The 19,972-nt window shown below is 39.2% G+C and overlaps 1 protein-coding gene across 1 annotated transcript; it reads right to left on the minus strand.

Annotated features, from left to right (window-relative positions):
- Nucleotides 1-151: 151 nt before the first annotated feature.
- cabp4 (calcium binding protein 4) lies at nucleotides 152-19,722 on the minus strand. Its single transcript, XM_040146485.1, has 8 exons — nucleotides 19,649-19,722; nucleotides 19,036-19,137; nucleotides 18,497-18,635; nucleotides 11,134-11,164; nucleotides 10,609-10,752; nucleotides 5,100-5,209; nucleotides 3,216-3,363; nucleotides 152-462 (listed from the first exon to the last, which is right to left on the minus strand). Exons 1-8 carry the CDS (start codon nucleotides 19,702-19,704, stop codon nucleotides 434-436), a joined length of 759 nt encoding a protein of 252 aa, XP_040002419.1. The 5' UTR covers nucleotides 19,705-19,722; the 3' UTR covers nucleotides 152-433.
- Between the last annotated feature and the right edge of the window lie 250 nt (nucleotides 19,723-19,972).

Consider the following 19,972-nt stretch of genomic DNA (forward strand, 5'->3'; position numbering starts at 1 on the left):
AGGGCCATTAACCAATTTAAGGTAAGATAAGTTTAGGTATACTACAGTCCACCATGACCCCAACGTTAAAATACCTGTGGGTAACAAAATCAGTATGTATAGAAAACAAATCTAGCTTTATTTTGGAGGCTTGAACGTCTGTACAGGTCTGAGCCACAAGGAGGCAACAGCGCAGCATTATTGTTACATACATTTAAGTGTTTCATAACTCACCCTTTACCCTCTGCACTTGCTCAAACTCAACTTTTATTATGAAAATATAAACAGATCTCTTTTACTCTATTATGCATTGTTTTTTTTTTTAACAGGCAGACATTTCAAATGCATAATTCCACAGAAAAAGAAATACAATAGCGAGGAGGAGACAGTCGTCACAAATTGGTACACAGCTCATGAATCCAGCGTTGTTCGCTCCATCTTATTCCATCAGAGGTCATCGTGCAGAAAGCATCATAACAAACTCTGCAGAGGGAGAAAGAGACGGCAGCTGATCCACTGATAAGGACGAATGACACTCTAATATCATGAAGGACAGCTTGGGATGCAGCCACATCATTATCAGCCCACATGAAATCTTAGCGGAAGCACAGCTCATGGTGTGATGTAATGATAAAATGTGTCCATTAACAAGTTAATGAGAAACTGAAGTGGTGATAAGGGTTGATAGGTCAAAAAAAAAAAAAGCAAGCATACAGGAGCTTTTAGGTTCATTATTAAATACACCAGTTTTATTTTATCTGCTTTTCTGGGCAGGGTTCAAACCTTGATTTAAAAGGTTAATAACTCCAATGCACTAACTGCCATTTTGCAGGCTCTGGTTATCTCTTCTTGTAAACAGTAATCAGTTTGATTACCGCCTGTTTCAGTTGCTGTATCCATTATCACGGATTCACTTGTCAATCAAGACAACTATTGATGTGTCCTTTCGTTGAAACCCAGCTGCAGATAGCTTGAGGCAGGTTTCACTGAATCCATCCCATCAATCATGTCTTTCATTTTCCATTGTCCTACTGAAGCGCTTTGCTCTGAAAGACTTCTGGTTGTAGGTGTGACTCTATTGATCGAGTACTAAAGCTTAATTCCAGATTAACCCACTAACATCATCTCTCGAGGAACTCCTCTGACCATTTTCTATGGAGGGGAGTAAACCGAGCGGAGCAGCAGCCCTGTCCCAGCCGTCTGACCTGCCACTGGGAGATTTTCACAGCTCCAGTAGCTGCTGTGGATGCTTGTTGGCCAGGTGCCCTGTAGGATATTCTGCGCATGTGACTGGACAGATACACCCAAACACTGCCCTGGGGGCTAATTGCTGAGAATGAGGAGCACCTGCTTATTGATCCCTTCTGAGACTGACACACCTATTCATATGTTCCCAGTAATTATAATTGATCGGACCGCAGAGACAAGACCAACAGTATCACGCCTCTAAGCCCTTTGTGTGTTGCAGCCTGTAACTGCACTAACATCAATGTGGTGTTGATGGTGCCGGCACAGGTGCACGTCGACATCTATGTGTGTGTGTGTGTGTGTGTGTGTGTGTGTGTGTGTGTGTGTGTGTGTGTGTGTGATTTGTCCAATTGTTATTTGCTTGCGAGGTACATTGTACACATTGTAATGTAACTTCTGCAAAGTCTTTGAGCTGTCCAACAGTGTGTGTGTGTTCTTTGTGTGTAACGTAACAGGTGTCCAGGCATGTGTATTGATTGTCTTAATGCACTACTGATTAGATTGGATTGGCCCTTCCAGCCGACCCACCTTGACTTTATCATCCCTCTTTCCCTTCTAACCCTTTGCTTGCCCAGTTTTTTAATCATTTTCTCCTTCTATCCCCTTCATTGTCAGCCCATTCACTGACCCCTCTGCTTTGTGCTTATAGTTTGCTCTTCCCTCTCCTGTGCACCGGTGGTTCCCAACCTTTTTTGTCACAGCTATATCAGATGAGCTCAAGTATCCCTTCATCGACTCCACACCCTACATGTTCGAAATGTGAATGGATTATAAACTGGATGTCACTGCATGATACTGGATGCTATTAAAATTAATTAAGTTCATATTTTTACGATATTATTTCCCTACAATTAAATTACCCATATTTTGATTGCCCTCGTAAAGTTTGTATTTGTACAACTACAGTACACTTGGATTAGCGAAAAGCAGGTTTGGGCGATACATCAAAATTGAGTTTCTATCCAATACCAAGGCCAGGATCACCAATATCAATATCAATATCAATATTAATAACGTTATTGTTAAAAGCACATAACGTACTGTCATGTAAGGAAGAGAAATATGCTGTGATTTATGAATGCATCATTAGTAGGTTACTTCAGAATATATTTTAATTACCACAACTAATTTTCCAAACATGAGGCATTTCTTTTTAGTGTTCTCTGTTGTTTACTTAATCACATAATGAAAAACAAATCACTTTTTAATGGTAAATAACAAATGTTAATTATGTGAGTTCTCTGAACTAAAGAGGTCCTCACTGCGTGCATGCACACAACAGCAGCAGAGAAGCAAATTCAGCAGTAGGAAGTGTTCGTGTGCTCAGAACGGGATCTAACAAGATGGATCAATGTTTTTGGTGTTGATCCTATCGACACTAGTACTGATACTCAAAACAGGACTTCATATCGGCAGTACTGACACTTTGGGAATATTTTCTATATTAATTTAATATAAATGATTTTATATAATATTTTTCTTCTTTACTTTTAGCTAATTATTTCAACTGCTTATCCATTACTTTAACTATGTCAACCATTTTCTTTTAACCCTCTATTTTAACAATTTGTCCATTACCGTTAGCTAACTGTTTTGACTTCTCTGCTTGAATGCTAACTCACACTCTCAACTGCAACCTAGTGAGGATGAGCCGTTTACTTATTATTTTAAGATCTAAGGATCCTATTTTTAGATCTTTAATTTATTTATCTCTTTAACACAAGTATGTGGATATAATTTAAATAAAATCCCAATTTATATTTTTGGTTCAGTAAGTTGAATTTAGTTGTGAATTATTGGTCTTTCCACATACCCTCTGGCAACTGCTTCAGAACTGTTTGGGAATCACTACTGTAAACTGCCCCATTGTCTCAATGTTTGCTCAGTGTCTCATAGTTTTTATGATTTGCTTGATCACCCCGCACCTTGCCTGGAGCATATCCATTCCCCTCCCACACAATTCTTCCCCCAAGTCCCTAACCACTCACCATCAAAGTCAATGTTGCCGTCTTTGTTGAGGTCAATGTCGCCGAGGATCTCCTCCAGCTCGCCTTTCTTCAGCTTCTCCCCGAGGAGGGTCTTCATGCCCTCCTTCAGCTCATCAAACGTGATCTTTCCATCACCATCGCAGTCAAACTGCAACGTGTAGCATTCAGTGGAGAGCGAGAAGAACATGTAGTGAGTAAAGGGAGACAAATAAATAGACCAAAAGAGCAGAAAATTACAGGTGACACAGATAGACGTTTCTGGGCTAATATGGAGTGGACACATTGAATACAGTATGATGGCAGAGAATTGCAGAAGTAGAGGAAGGGAAAGGTATCAAGAGATTAGGATTAAAATAGACAAAAAAGCTTATAGATCATGCTATACCAGAGCTATTCAAACACAGAGTAGTCTCTGGTTATCATCAAAACCGATTTTCACATTTATATAGACCTAGTTACAACATGGCAGCACGAGGTCCCTGGAAGTCTGAAAACAGCACGAGTCTTTACATAGGGCAATGCTGACTCATGGGTGTTAGTGCTGAGGTGAGGAAGAATTTTGAAATGACTGTAAGGCTGAGTTGGGATGAGTTGAAAATGTATTCTTGTTTGTTGAGAGAGTATACAATGCTCTGAAGTTTTCAGACATTTCTGTTCGGAAGTAGTGGAGTTGAGAGCTAATTCATTGTTCTCCACTGAAGGATTCGAACATCAGAATATGTGAATTTCTGGCATTTGACAGCGTTACTCAGGATCTGATGATGATGAATGTGTGACAGAGAAACTCTAGATTCTCAAAATAGAGGACACAGTTGAAACCCTTAATATGTCTGCTTTTTGAACAGAGCAGCATCCACTTTTAAAACCTCTTTATGGAGATGAATGATTCTTTTGGTATCTTGCCTACAGGATTTGATAAAAGCTTGATTTATCAAGTATCCCCAAAAGTTCAGGAAGAGATTGGTGGAGATAAAAATGTTGCTACAAAGCTCAATGTAACATAAGTGCAGTTGATTAGTCGAGGGTGGGTTATTTAACTGACACAATTAGCTTTACATTTGTTACATTTCAAGGTGTACAACTGTACAACGTTAAGTATTTTTATGCAGAAAGCACATTTTACATTCGATGAGTGGTAAATACAGAATTTAAATATTGATTTGCCATCACTTTAATGACACAAATAACTTCTCCTATGCACCTGATGTCCAAATTTCCCTGAACTAACTTTCAACATAGATAAATTGTTCCTCACTCTTATATGCTTTCAGTTATAATCATTAAGAGCACTATATCAGTGTTGTCTGTTTTGCAGTAACCATTGAAAACCTGTCATGCTGTAATGTGTTTATAGGCTGAACCCAGGTGTGTGAAGCAGTGCTTATGAATAAAATCATCACCACCATTTGTTTTGTCTGGTCAGAGACTACAGCACTCCAGGGCTTAGCTCTGGGGAACAATCAAATCTCTGCTTGTGTACCTGACTCTGTATTGACGTCAAAAAGAGCAACTCAATAAATATTTCCTCCAGACCGATGAGGCACCACAAAATTTCAAAGGAAGTGGTCATGGCTAATAAGGAAATTAAGAGGAGAGACAAAGAAGTAAAGAATATAATATAAATGTTGGCTCTTTGGATGGCAGGAACCAGCCTATATAAAAACCTTAAGAATATGAATATTTGCTTTTCCCTTTAAACCCCTTTCTTCTGCATTCATAGTCAGCTAGCTCGCTTTCCTCTTGTTTAAACGTAGGAGCCACACACTCTTGACACTCTCTGAGGAAAGGTCCTGTTGCCCACTTCAAAGTACTGTCATAGCACCAGGCCAGATCCACCTGCTTGAAGTTAGACTTCTGCAGAGTTTCCAGCTGGGGACCTCTTACCTGTTTGAAGGCACAGCGGAGCTCCTTCAGCCCAACCATATGAGCCGTCTCAGCCAGCATCCTCGGCCCCATTAGCTCGCAGAAATCATCAAAGTCTACGTGACCACCCCCTGCAGGAAGACACACATGTGGATGAAGACACATATATGCACAGGTTGACTAAGTAAGGATTCTGTCCCTCCTGAAGTGTCTGTAATACACATATGGAATCATCTGGAATCATGCATTAAGCATTAAGGTGCCAGAGGATATTGGCAAATACATGTATAATTATCTACCTAGTGGCAGTGGTGGAAGATGCATTCAGATCCTATACTTAAAGCGGCTATAATTGATATTTCAATATTAGTATAATATTGCTCCATAACTGTTGGAAGTGTAAATAAGCAACTATTAGCCAACAAGTTCGCCGCATCAACTTCAAAGGTGATGATGTGCTTGTTGCTGCTGCCCCAAAGTGGCCAGAAAGGTCAGTTATTGCAGGTTTAAACCTGCATCAATTGATTTTTTTTTTTTTCTGGTAACTCTGGGGGGAAACAAGCTAAAGCACAACATTGACATACTTTCACCTTTTAAAGTCATTATGGTGAATGTGTTCGCAAACAGTTGCTTATTTACACATGCAGTAGACATGCGGCAACATTAGCATTAATTTAGAGTCACTTTTCTGGCAATCCAGTGAGTGTAAGTCCAATAAGCGCTCTTGTTTGTACATCTGCTGGGGTCTACAACAACAACTCCTGGGATATGTCTGGCTCTTTAACTGCCAAATTCACCACTATGTTCCCCAGCAAGCATGCTGGGCAAGTAGTGTACTATGAATTAATCAGAGGTTTTTGACTGCAAACAGCTTCCTGTTGTGGAAACTACAGTTATGAGAGCCTTGACAGTGAATCAAAACAGTTCATTTGTGGCCTTAAAACCAAAACAGCTCTAAAGAGCTGACGGGAAAGTTTGAAAGTTTGGAACTTGCATTGTTTACATCCATATTTACTAGAGTGCAGTCCTCCTCTTGATGGCGCTTTAACTGTTACCTGTTAATCAGTGGAATCATGTGAATCGCATGTGCACGCATTTGCGTCCTCATACGTGTGCACGAGATAAACACAGGACCCAATTCTAAAAAAAAACCTAGAGGGCAAAAACTTTATCACCAGTGGACTCACTACTCATAATGAAGAATGGCCGCGACATACCTGGCCTTTCTTGACTTAATACCATGCTTGTCTGTGACAAGTTGGTGAATGCCCTCAGTGCATGGAGCCACATACAGTATATGCTGATTATGTTTCCTTCAATCCAGTTAAAACCAGTTTTTTTTTTTTGATCCCCATGGTTCAATCATCAAAACAGACTGATACAATGGGAAGGCTCGTGTTATTAGTTTGACAAAAGACAGGCTAATTTGATTGTGTAGACCATTTGGGTTGGGTCTGTTTTCATTATCTGGGCCTTGGTGGATGTGAAAGACTACTCAATAAAGCCATGCGGTCATTTCGTGGGTTAAAAAAAATTGAATCGGTGCTCTGAGTCTTGGAACTGTTGAATGAGAATCAAACTCAGATGTGTGGAAAGCACTTTTAATGGTGCTGAATCACGAAACCAATGGCTAAAACTGTCATCTATTAGTTACAACAGCAGCTGAAGGCTTCTGAAATTAAAGCCCACTTCTAGCAATTAATTTTATGATTTGAGTTAGCAAAGGATTTTCATACTTGCCTCAAGGTAAGGTGTATTTTTTGGCTGACTGGCTTTACCCTTTGTGGAGCGGCAGTCAGGGGGGATTCCTGACACTGCCTCGAAGAATTTCTGTGCCTTTAGTGGGCCAGTCTATAATGACGGAGTAGAAAGATTCTCCCAAAATTTTTAAGGAGGTTATTATTGTTCCGTTGATGGTGCAATATTACTTACAGAAAAAAGACAGAATTTCATGGTATCAATGACTCTATAGGGATTACACCAGAGAGAATAAACTAGGAGTATTTACGGCACATGATATATTATTGGTCAAATTAAGGCATCAGTGAACAGATGAATAATACATGCTAAACATTATGGAAAATAGCTAACAATAGTTACTAAAATAAATTTTAGTAACAACCACCAAAGCCCTGATGTTTAAAAAATTCTCTTATAGTTTCCCTTTGAGGTAGAGATGTAAAATGATTTTCTACACTGTCTAAAGCATCACATATTGTGTACGTACCTGCTTCTTCAAGCTATTCATGTATAAAGCTTATAATTTAAATCTGAGGCTCCATTTTCATGGCTGTAACACTACATCAAGTGGTAAAGTCACAATGAGAGATGAGTTATACCCTTTTCCCCGTAATTCAGACTGACGCAGTTGGTATTTCTGAAGTTCTCGGCATCTTGACAGGAATTTAAAATACGACTCTGTAGGCTTGAGCAATGACTGCTTGTGCCACATTAGTTTGTACTCTGTCACATTTTGCTTTGGTGCACATCAGATGTGGACTTTTATGGGAAGTTTATGAGCGGTTAACACAGCAATGGCCGTCTCAGTCCTGGTTTTCAAGATCATTGCCCTTGTCATTCTAACCACCTAATCAGGAGAAATTTTTACACCTGGGAGACCAGAATCTAATTAACTAGCTGGTAGGACACAGACCAGCTGCACTCCGGTCCTTGCGGATCACAGCTGAGAAACACTGACGTACTTTACCCAGTGTGATGTAACTGTTTTCTGGCCAAACAATTATACTGTGGACCCAAAGTCCAATATTTTTCTCATTATCAGTGTTATTGTCCTGAGGGCTCAATGCTAGGTTACACCTGTCTGTGTGAAAACTGACTGAGTGTGGTCTATTTTTTAAGAGCAGACACACACATATATGGAAGTCTCTGAGACTGTCTTTGTCGTGTTTGCTTTTATTTAGCTACATTGTTTGTTATCTATGTCTGTGAGTTTTGTCTTCACACCAATACAATGGAAGTGAAAGAAATTATTTTTTTCCTGGTGCTTACAGCATTGAAAAATGACAAGATTTTGAACAGCAACATCCCTTTCCAGGAGCAGTGTCCCCATTACTCTGGATAATCCACAGAGCATCTTGTCAGCAGGTAACATAGGAACTATTTCCCCAGCAGAAAACTAAGAAAACAAAACCCAAACTTTCTGCAGAGCTAGGTTACGAACACTGGCAGGGAAAGTAGAGACAATCTAAACGAACTTGTGCTGTAGCTTACAAGTCATGGACAGAGGTTTTTTAAGCAGAGGTATTGAAGAGGAAGGACAACACCAGTATCTAAACGGACTGAGGTGACATTTGAAGATATGTTTACGTGCTGTTTACTGTGCTGCAACTGAGCAGCTAATTGCTGACTTGCCAGTAAACTGACGTTAGCAGTGTAGTTTTCCCTGGGAAATGTTTGGTTGGTGGCTCGTTCAACAAGCTAAGGTGCAGGACAAGATGTGTTGATGTTCGTAAGTTAGACAAGAGGGAATCTTTAGGAGGAAAGCCAGTGTGGGGAGTTCTTCAAAATCTGTGGCTCTTGTGTTGTGTAGTAGACCACAGGCAGTTAGTGTGACCATCTGCCTATAGATGGGTTTCCAGTCACCTGCCTTTATGCACATTTTCAAGTTTTTCAAGAGACTGTAACATTCAAATTCCAAATGAATACACGACAAACACATAGTAACCATAATTGCATCATGCTCTCTACATTGTTTTTCCGATTCTGAGGTTTGACGGGCGCTGTTTTAATAACATCATCTAGTTGCACCCTTTTCTTCAATGGTTAATGGCACCCGACTGGAAGCTTAGCACCACCCGAAGTTTATCTTGATGAACCAACTCCTAATACTCACATAATGGAAATGGATGGAATTGTGCATTAATTTGCATACTGTTTTGCCGATTTTCACGAAATTCAGTTAAAATCTATTTGGATTGAAACCTAGTTTATGATAGAATGCCAACATTACTGCTTTGTGCAAGGATTTGATTGGCTGCATGGAAACATGTTATCCATCTATGTAGATTGATAACCATCGGTACTCCAACAAATTAATGCAAAAATAGGGGACGCCATCATGGAGTCAAAAATATAAAATATACATTTCTCCCTTATGGTTTCTAATTTCATGGTTTGTAATTTTTTCTAATTTTTTTTTTTTTTCAGATCATGTGAGTTAAAGAGCATATACAGTATGTGTGCTGTAGCAGACAAGGACAGCTATTTAATTTCAGTTGGACTTTTAGAGCAGGCTGAGAAGCAGTGTTTCACTGCCTGTTTGGTTGAAAGTGTCCTGTCTGTTTCCCCTCTGGGCGCTCCCGGAGTCACTGATGCGTGTGGTTGGGTGTGATCAGAGGTGTGCTCTCCTTCACCCGTAACCACACCCAGCAGTGAAGTCATGGTGTAACTGACAATTACAGGATAACGATGCAAAAATTGGGTGTAACAGTAACAGAGGTGCACAGCAGTCCTTAGTCAACAGACGCAGTAGTGTCAGTTACACAGGAATATCTATGAATAGTTTGCTCACATTAACATTAGCCAGCATAAGCTACTGGTCATACCAGACCAAATAAGGGTGTAGCTGGTCGCAGCTGAATTTAGAAAAGGGTGCAATTTATTGTATATGAGTCAAACTGTACGTTTGTAAGAGAATTAGTGTGCCTGCCATGATGCATTGATTAAATGGCTTTCAATTTACCTATGATTCACCCATTCACACACACACACACACACACACACACACACCAGTGGCAGTGGGCGTTCCAGGTTCTGGCCTGACCATCAGGAGCAATTTTTGTCTTGCCCAAGGACACTTCAACCTGTAGACAGGAGGAGTTGAGGATCTAACCACGATTAGTGGATGACCAGCTTTACCTCCTGAGCCATAGCCACTCTCATCAAGATTATGACTTAGGATATTTCAAAACTTCACACCGACAGTGTGCCCCCGGTGTCTGTGCCCCATGTGCCCATTGAACATTTACGTAGAGTTCTGGCAGATCCTTTTAGGATTGTTCAGATTTGCAGACCATGTAGGTGTTACAGGCACAGGTTCTCGAGGCTTATGGCAGAAATCCAGAAATCTGTGCAGTGATGATTCACCTAAAACTTTAAACACTAGCCACACAGATCTATACTTGATCGTTCAGAGAAGAAAGCAAAGACAAACACACCCTCATTAAGAGCAGAGAGAGGAAAGTTAGATCTCAACTAAAAACACACACTTCTACATGCAGACCCACATTCATACACCCCCGCACCTGCGGTGTGAAGGCCATTAATCAGTCTGCTATAACGTCTCAAATGACCCCAACTTCAAAGACAAACATCAGTTCCTCACGGACTCATGGGAAAGAAGGTGCACGAACACCAGCACACGTGTTTGTGCAACGCACACAGACACATTACTCAGGCATTCACACCTGCTCACTTCAGAAAGGCCCATCAGTCATGCACACATGCTTTGACCACTGAGGGAGAAATAAAAACCACGCACACACATACAACCGGGCGGGTAAATACACACATTTCATTTTGATTTGCTGGATGATCTCGATGAGCTCCATCTCTGTAGGCATGTAGCCCATGGTCCTCATGCAGTCGGCGATATCTTTGTAATGGATGAAGCCATCCGCATCATAGTCAAATTCCTTAAAGGCCTCCTGCAGCTCTGACAGACACACAAAGAAATTACAGCGATTGCAACAAACCATAAAGTAGGGTAAATATGTTTCCCAAGAGTCAAACACACACATAAACAGTTTGCACAGACACCGATAGTAATGATTTCAGCAAAGTTAACTTATCTATAAGTTGTGGATTCCAGCAGAAAGAACTACAGCCAGCTCTCAAGAACAGCAGGTTTTGTTGTTTTAATTGATTTTGTAGCTCTGAGCCTTTGGTAAACAACATTTCAAGGCAAATCTGAAAAACCCTCAATCTAGGAGAAAGCTTAACAGGAGGAAATATTATTGCGATTGATGAAGCCGATGTGTAGCTCACTTGTCATTTATCATGTGTTTGAATCGTAATTATACCCACAACGTCTTACCATCCAACTCCTCTGGCATCAGCTCTCTCTCCTGCAGGGCAAAGAAAAGAAGGACAGCGGAAATGATTACAAGACAGCGTTGGAAGACGAGGATGTAAAATCAGTGTGACTTTAAAACAGTGAATTCTCCTGAGAAATACCCCAGTGATAATCAGTTTTTGACTGCCAAATTAGAATAACATGCATATCATGTCAACACTGCTGCACGCTGTCAGTAAACTCTAATGGGATTTCACCCAGCGACATGTCTTTCTAATTTGCAAAATGACACAATAACACACACTCCTAAATGTGCGCACACATCCACGCACACAGACACACACACACACACACACACACACACGCACACACGCACACACACACACTCAGACACTCTACATCTGCAGCATCCTGAGGGAAACGCAGCATGAGCTTAGTTTATGTGCAAACAAATACACAACCATGTGGCGTTGAGTTTCACCAAGTTTTACATGTTGACAAAGACACAAATGCATACACACTTGCTTCCACAGACACAAGGCTTATTATTTGCATATAGCCTTGTGTGTGAAGCATTCAGTATATTCCCTGCCTTGTACTGACAATTGCTAAGGGTGATTTCTCTTTCTCTTTCCCTCTCTCCCTCGTTCTCTCCCCTTTTCATGTATTTTCAGGGAAGTTGAGGCAAAGCTAGGAAGAAGGGAACAAAACCTCCACATAGTCATTTCGCATAATGGATGGCAGTAGAATGTAGGTGTGCTCAGGGCTTAAAATAGCAGTATGTTAATATATTTCACTGGTTGCATACAGAAAACTTTGAAAGAAACACATTATAATTTGGCCATCAGTGGCAATACTGTGCAAATGCATATCCTCATGGACGAAATGCACTTGAAATGTTAGTTGAGCTGAGAAGTGTGGGAGCTTCACATAGATCCATCATATAGAATGTCGGCAATGAATGTGCTCATATTTTAGCAAAAAGTGTAATGACACATGTCACATGACTTGGTCCTTGAAACAATGCTCTAATTAGCATATCTGTAAACAAGTATTGACTTAAATTTGCATATGTAAGGCTTTGATTTTGGAATGTCATCCTTAAATGAACTGAATCATCCTTTAAAAGCAATTTGACAATGTGTCTTTAGCAAGATGCCTGTTGTTTCATGCTGAAATCATGCTCGTTCCCACAGCATCTTGACTCTAAGGGCTCGCTAACAATGTGCAGTTCTTCTACAGAAACACCATCACATCCACAGGGAAATCAAGAAACTCCAGTCATTTTGGTATAGAGCAAATGACTCTGACATATGGATACATCGCTTAGCGCAAAGATGCCACAAGCCTGAGGATACCTATAAGTTCAAAGAGACAAGACTGACTTGATTATGGCAAGCACCAGTGTGCACAACTTCGCTGTGGGCTTGTTTTTCCTCACTGTCATGCAGTAAGGAAAAGGGTTTGAGGCTCAACAGAATTCAGAAGCTGTGAGATAAAGAAACACTGGTAGGGGGAAGTAACAAATTGCATCTATCCATGGTACTGGCATTTTACTTGGATATTTCTGTTATGTTAGGCTTTACTTTTATTCCGATGTGTTTCGGAGGAAAATTCTGCACTTTTCACCTCATCACATTTGTCTGATCGCTATGGCTATTACTTTTATGAGATTTTACACGAAAAACTTACAACAACTCACTCAAAATATGCTGCATTGCTAGAGTATGGAGAAGGCCAACCATGACTGTTAAAATAGTTTGACTGCATCAGCTCCAGATTCTAAAAGAAAGAGTTTTTGTTTTTCCTTTGATCCTCAAGTCTAATTAATGCTCACCTTACTTCTGCACTTTTACATTTTTATGTTCAATCTCTTATTTTAATCAAGTGTCTATTTTCATTACTTTATTCCTACTTTCATTAAGGAGAATGAATTTTTTTACTGCTGAGTGAAGCGAGAGATAAAAAGGCAAATCAGGGCAGCAGTGAAACTGGAATGCAAAGAGAAGTTCAAGATTTTCGTCCTAGTCCATGTTGGCACGCAGGGTGGCTAAAACGTAAATCACACAAGGTCATCCTGTTCAAGTGCACAATAGCTTCAGCTAAAAAGGAGAGGCCCCCATGGTTTATTTGGAAGCTGCTCCACATGGCAGGCGTTCAAATGATTATTCACCGTATAATATGGCCAACAGAGTCAAAACACAAATGCGGTGCCAAGATGCAATTGCATCAAGAGTTTTCTCATTATACGTGTACTTTGCCTCACATACTGAAACACTCATTATTTATATAAACCTTTTAAGTTGTGTAATATGATTTTGGATGCCAACGCATAAAGAAAAACTGTTTCCCAGAGTGCAGCACTGCTGTTTACCCTGCACAGGATCCGCCAGCCTACAAGGGCATATTTAGATAGCAAGGTCAACACATTAATTGGATTTTTTTTCATCCAGAAAGGATTAGACGGCATGCCATGCAGACTCTCAATTCATCTGTCAGAACGAGCCCATTAACTGTTAATTTCATTCTGTCTGCCTTCACATGGCCCATTGAGCAGCCCTACCGCTTTGTCAGCATGACACATGAACACATATGAGACGTATGTGGGCACTTCACAGAAACGCATATGGTCCTCAGATTGAAACAGCACTTGAAATGACCATACAGTTAAAGTACAGTATGCAGATAGTAATTACCCATTGACCATTCTGCTACACATTTATCTGTCTTCCACTGTGGCTCTGTCTGACATGTAGATGCATCAATTGTCTTTCTTTAGCTATTTGTCTCTCCCGGCCCCAGTTGGATCTAATGACCGCTGACAGTGAGCCTTGTTGAGGGCGTTATTAAGACTTGTGTTAGGGCAGGACTACTGCGGGAAGCTTGGTCCCCCGGCCTCAGTCTCAGGGCAAAAACCAAAAAAGTGTGTCCTCTGTCCTGTGGAAACGATGCAGATCTCTCTACCTGGCTACTAGTAAATTCAAATCAAGGACTGTCACAGTAAAACAAGGCAGATCAGTCATGGTAGGTGAGGTAGCAACTCGGGAAGGATGCGGAAGAGGGGTCCACAGTAGCCCAAGGTCATTACGAAATGGTTTTCATTTCCCATAACTTGCTTTAAAACAATGAAATGGTCCCATTAGGTAGCTATTAAGAAATCTAGTTATGAAACATCATCAAAAGGTTCATAGGCACAGAACACCCCTTGGCACAGATTTCTCGGTTATCGTTTACAGTAAATCCCTCTCCTGTGATGAAGGCATTTATGGAAAAGCTTTTGGCTCTGCTTTTAGCTCTGCTTTGCAAGAATCTTAGGATAATAATAATAATAATAATAATGATAAGTGCAGTGCATTAGCGGAATTAAAAAAAAAGGAATAAAAAAGCAGACCCTCGACCAAAACAAAATAAAAGACATATACAACACTGACTAGAACAAAAGGTCCTTGATCCGACTAATGAGATTCCATCATCACCATCATACATTAAAATAAAATATATATATTTTTATGGATTAGGGAACATTGTCAGAAATAAAGACAAATCCCCCCAAAATCTTAAAAATCATATTGAATACTTAAATATGTATGTTAGGACAAGAACTAGTCCGTTCTGCACTGAGATTCCCACATGTATATGCATATGTGTTGCATATACAGTATATTAACGTATAAAAATACAATGTACATTATATTATACAAACCATTCCTGCAAAATCTACAAACTAGATTATAAATAGGTTAAAATATAAATCTATAAAGTAGCCAAGGGAATACATACTTTTTTTAAAAATAATTAGATATATTTTCCTGGGGTTTGTTGCGCCATAATGGAGCATAACATTAGATTACTAAGAAATCTAAATTCATTACTTCATGCATCACAATCACTGGTTTATTACTAGATGTGTCCGATCCAATAATCATATCCTACTTATATTTTAGGTATTATTGATTTAACTTAAATTAATTTAAGTTAAATCAATAAAAAAAAATAGATTTTGACCCTCTACATGTGAAGTTTAAGCTTTTTAATTTCAAAAGAACATAGAATAAGTCCTTGTAATTAATATAATTGCCATTCAGAGTTCTGTCCTTGAAAGAACACAGTTTTTAAGTCAGGCGCATTAGCATCCTGAGCATACAGTATTTTATAAGTTATATTAAAGTTAAACATATGCTGTAGTTGTACTCGATATATAAATCAGCTAATGTTTTTAACAGAAACAGGGAAGGTGCCATTGAGCTGAATCGTTTGTTGGCTCATTTCCAGTTGTCATTTTCCCAAACATTCTGATGCCCTACAGGAATCTGGGATCATGGTATCGGGCATGAACAGAGTCAGTGCTTAACTTCAGCCAAGCAGGGCATTAATGATAGCCAGCCCAGTGTGCACGCAGTACATCATTAGTAAAGTGGAATTATTGGAATGACTTCTTTAAAAAGATGTCCTTTTAGGTTTAGAGGATTACGTAACAGCCCACAGTCCTGATCAGATGGTTTCATGTTTGAATGAAAAGAGCTGAGTACTGATATTGACTTTCCACTGTCATCTGACATCTTATACATCAGCAATTACTGGTTTGCAAACAGGGCATCAGTTTTTGGATTCTCATAGTTGCAGTGAAGCGTTTATATTCCCAATCGATAGTTACCACTTAGAATGTGCTGAACAAATGGATCCATTTTCCAAATCGATTCTGTGTAAATTTAAAGTCAAAAGTTTCAGCTTTTACTGTGAGTCTACAAACCTCCACTTTATCAACCTTTGTTTGCTTGTCTCTTTTGTATTCTCTCTAACATGCTCATGGAGATCCAAATGCACAAAAATAAGTAAACAAATAAGACATTGACAAGTAAATAATCACGTAAATATGTATAGACAAAATATTTAAACACAGGTAAAAGTGTTCAATAACCATGAAACTTTGAAATAATTCAATAAAGATTTAAAACTCAGTTCATCATTATGAAATGTTATTTCATCCAGTTTATTTTGGCAGTTTCTTTTACTGGCTGTTGCTTTGGTCTGAATGAACCGACAGCCAATCACATAACTGGCTCTGCCCTGTATGACTTGATGTACAAACCAAGATGTGATGAAAAGTAGCGTTATAAAATAAAATGGTCTTTGGGGAAAAGATGGCATTGTAACATAAAGACACCTCGGGAAAAAAATTGACATTTTTGAAATAAAAACTGCTGGAATTAAATGAAAATGCAGAATTATTTCATAATTTGATGGTTATACTTTATATTTTGTTCGTAGTTATTATAATGATAATTTATTTCATAGTGTTTTTTTATTTATTTAATTTTGAATGTTTTGTGTCTTTATATATACCTTAAGGAACTTTTTTCTTTCTCTTTTCCTGAAAAGATATTTAGATAAAAAAGTTGAAACTCCAATTAGTTGTGAAAGTCTCTGCATGTCTTCTTCATTTCTTGATAAATTTACCTACAGATAATGGACTGCCAAACCTGCTAACATATTTCAGCTTGAAGTATTTGTAAGAACAAATATGAAGATATTTATCTTTTTGAAGAACACATCATGCCATCAACAATCAGCAGAAAAACAATGACATGTACACACGTGAGAAAAACAGAAGATCCCTAATACCAACAACTGATTAAAAAAAAAAAAAACAGGAAAAGAAATAATAAAATAACCAGAAAACAATTATTAAAAAAACAAAAACAAAAAAATAAATATAACCAAATTTAAAAACTAAAACTTGCCTTCTTGTTGCATCAGTGCTTGCAAAGTTGCGCTTTGTTTTACCTCAAGAACTTTATCCACTGTTATCCACAATAATGTGACCTTTTATTCATAAGGGTCACATTATTGATACTATACTTGTCCATTTCCAGTCCAAGATGTGCAGCTATGGCTAGTTTCAATTGAAGATCTACTCTTTTTCACACAGTGTTCCTAGTCAGAGTTGATATTGATAACTTATTCTATCTACACTCACTAGTTTCAACAAAGCATGATAACTGAGAGATTAGTGGAGAATTCTTCTGAGTGTACATGTAACCAAGAACCAGGAGAACCAATGATAAACATTTAAGAACATGATCATATTTTAAAACATAAAAGAGTAGAGTTACTATAAAAAGGCTATGCTGCAGTATCAAGCTTTCGGTTTTACTTGAACACCATCACCAGGAAGAGACAAGTTGTTTGGCCCGGCCCACTAGATCGACACATAGAAGCGCTGTTTAATCTGACGCCTCCATCGGCAGGACCGCATTATTTGTCTGTGCCATCGAAGTTTTATTGTTTGACAATGCTATGGTTAAGATTTGGCACAAAAATGACATTGTTTTGGTTAAAATTTCTATTACATGAAAGGCGCTATCGGCTATAAGTATTTGCTATCTCTACATAGCCAACGTTAGCATTAACAGCTGTTTACCTACCAGTGCAGAAATGAAACAAATTCAGCATCCAACATCATTCCTTTATTCGCCTCTGTCCCTAGCAGTGAAAAGCAACGCCAATGTTATCTCCTGTTTTGCCATTATTTCGATCACCTCTTTTCTTCTACTGAAGTTAGCATGCTAACCAGCTACCCCGGCCTTTCCCATCTAGTAATACTACTTTGTGATCATGAGTCACTGTAGCATCTAGTCTGCCCTCAGTCCAACACAAGAGGATGAAGAAGTAGCGCTGCCCAGAGGGTGTATTTTAAACTCTTGTGTTGTAAACACAACAAGGGCTTAAGATCTTGCTTAGTAAAAAGCTGTTAATGCTAATGTTACCTATGTAGCAATAGCAAAAACTTACATACAGCACCTTTAAGGTTAGGGGAGATTCGTCATCATAGTTACAATAATAACCACATGGTTACGGTTATGGAACAATTGGGGTTGTGGTTATAAGAAACCAAAGTTGGCTCGTGGTAGTAAACGGGAAATGAACAGCTCCAGTGTTAAAGTCTAATTTTTTGTTGACCCATCCATCCACTTTGATCTCCTCTTTGTGCTGACGTTGCCGCTCTGTAATAACATCAGTTCATCATTTTCATTGCTCCTTGTAATTACTACAGCCACTAGAGGTCTTTGTCGCTTGAATGTAACCACAGTTGGTTTTGGGGCATTTGCTGAAATGACTGATTGTGTCATTTCTCTTGGGAAGACTCTCTCAGCAACAGGTAAAGATGTCAGGAAACAATTTATGTGATGTTGAGAGCATTGAGTGTTGACATGTATTAATTTTACAGTCAACAGTTTAGGTCTTTAGATGTTGTTTTCCTATTATGTCCACCTGCTCCTGATGATGGTTTTTTATAAAACCAAAAGCTTCAAACTAAAACTCCCCTTTTGGTGTAACCAACAAGTGTGTCATGGCTGTGATGTGGCTTTGTTGTTGAACTGACCTGTCCAAAGAGTTTATTGAGGTAAGAGATGTAGGCAGCGGCGACTGCTGAGCTGTTGCTGAGGCTCCTTTTACTGCGCCGACGAACCTCCCCCTCACCAGAGTGCTTCCCTTGGGCCGAGGGGGATTGTGACTGTGAGCTGTGAAGGGTGCATTTGTTTGCCAGATGGTGAGAGCTGTCATCATTATCGCCAGGCCTATAATTTCCCCTCCAAACTTCGACAAACACAGGCAAGTGCCTTTTGGGTGATATTCTTAGAAAGGTGTAACTCCATCTAGCCTCCCTTGAAATAATTGCTCAGCTTGATTGAAATGACTGAAAAAACATTAGCAGTCCAATCAGCTGACATCAGTAGTTACATCAGTCACCAGAAAAAGGAAAGAGGTGGAAGTGTTTCTTAAAAGAATAATTTTGAAATTCTGAAGGCATGCTTTAGCCGCTGATGCACCAATCGATGGCACTAATTGAGTTCACAGTTCTACACAACCCACTCCCCTTGTCTTAATCAATGTTGATTAGAAACAGAGAATGATAATAACCAAAATTTCTTGGAGAGGCTGAGCTGAAGGGCCTTGTTTTTGAATCTCCCTGGAGCAGGTGATCTGCCTGCCGCTGCACCCCTCCCCCCTCGCGGAGACATGCTAGGAGAGAAAGAAGCTTTAATCAGTTTAAAGTGCAGTACATGTCTTGTAATTAATATGAATCTTTTTCTTTTTTCTTATAGCCAACAATAAAAATCAACAACACTGAACTGTGTGGACTGTCACATAGATAGAGCATCCCATTGAGGAGGTTTGCATGGACTCAGACTGCTGATAGACACTAGTAGCACTGGGAGAATATTGTTTGAATGTGTAAAAGTTTAGGGACTACACAACCCAGAAACTGTAATATGTTAGAAATCTTTCCAAAGCTGGTAGACCATCTCTAGCAAGTCTATCTTTCTTGTCATGCATTGCTCACTTGCTATTGTATAAGAAAATCCCAAAATTTTGATTTAGACTGAAGTAACGTATATGTTTATATTAAAATATCAGTTTAAGGATCACATCTTCACTAATTCTTGACTGATCTTTTTGTTAAAACTTTATGAATTTATGTATAGATTCTCTACCAGTTTTTTCCACCATTTTTTGGTTTGCTATCACTGACCTGGCAGCAGATGATGGTCTACCTTCTGGACCTCCCTTTGCACTTTTCACAGACATCCCGGCTGGAAGAGACAGATAAATATGGAGAGGAATGTGAGCACAGGAAAAAGACAAGAAATCTCCTAATGGAACAGTGAAGGCAAACAAAGCGGCAAGTCTCATTCCAAAAGGCTAAATATGGCCAAAGAAGTTTGGACAAAAAAAGCTGCATTAATTGATATTTTTGGCCACCTGAGGTCAGCAGAACAAGCTATACACACAACATTAACATATTACCACTTTATAAAATTGTTATGGCAGACCCATTCGCAAACAATTACCTATT

Source organism: Xiphias gladius, chromosome 15, assembly GCF_016859285.1.
Source record: "Xiphias gladius isolate SHS-SW01 ecotype Sanya breed wild chromosome 15, ASM1685928v1, whole genome shotgun sequence".
Taxonomy (NCBI): domain Eukaryota; kingdom Metazoa; phylum Chordata; class Actinopteri; order Istiophoriformes; family Xiphiidae; genus Xiphias; species Xiphias gladius.

Bases quoted from the DNA above. Each gene is read 5' to 3' on its own strand.
- cabp4 (XM_040146485.1), bottom strand. From the start codon at position 19,704: ATGTCTGTGAAAAGTGCAAAGGGAGGTCCAGAAGGTAGACCATCATCT. The intron at 18,636-19,035 runs GTTATTATCATT...CACCCTTCACAG, and splicing joins AGCCTCTCCAAGAAATTTTG to CTCACAGTCACAATCCCCCT. The intron at 463-3,215 runs GTGAGTGGTTAG...CTCCCTCTGCAG, and splicing joins CGGCAACATTGACTTTGATG to AGTTTGTTATGATGCTTTCT.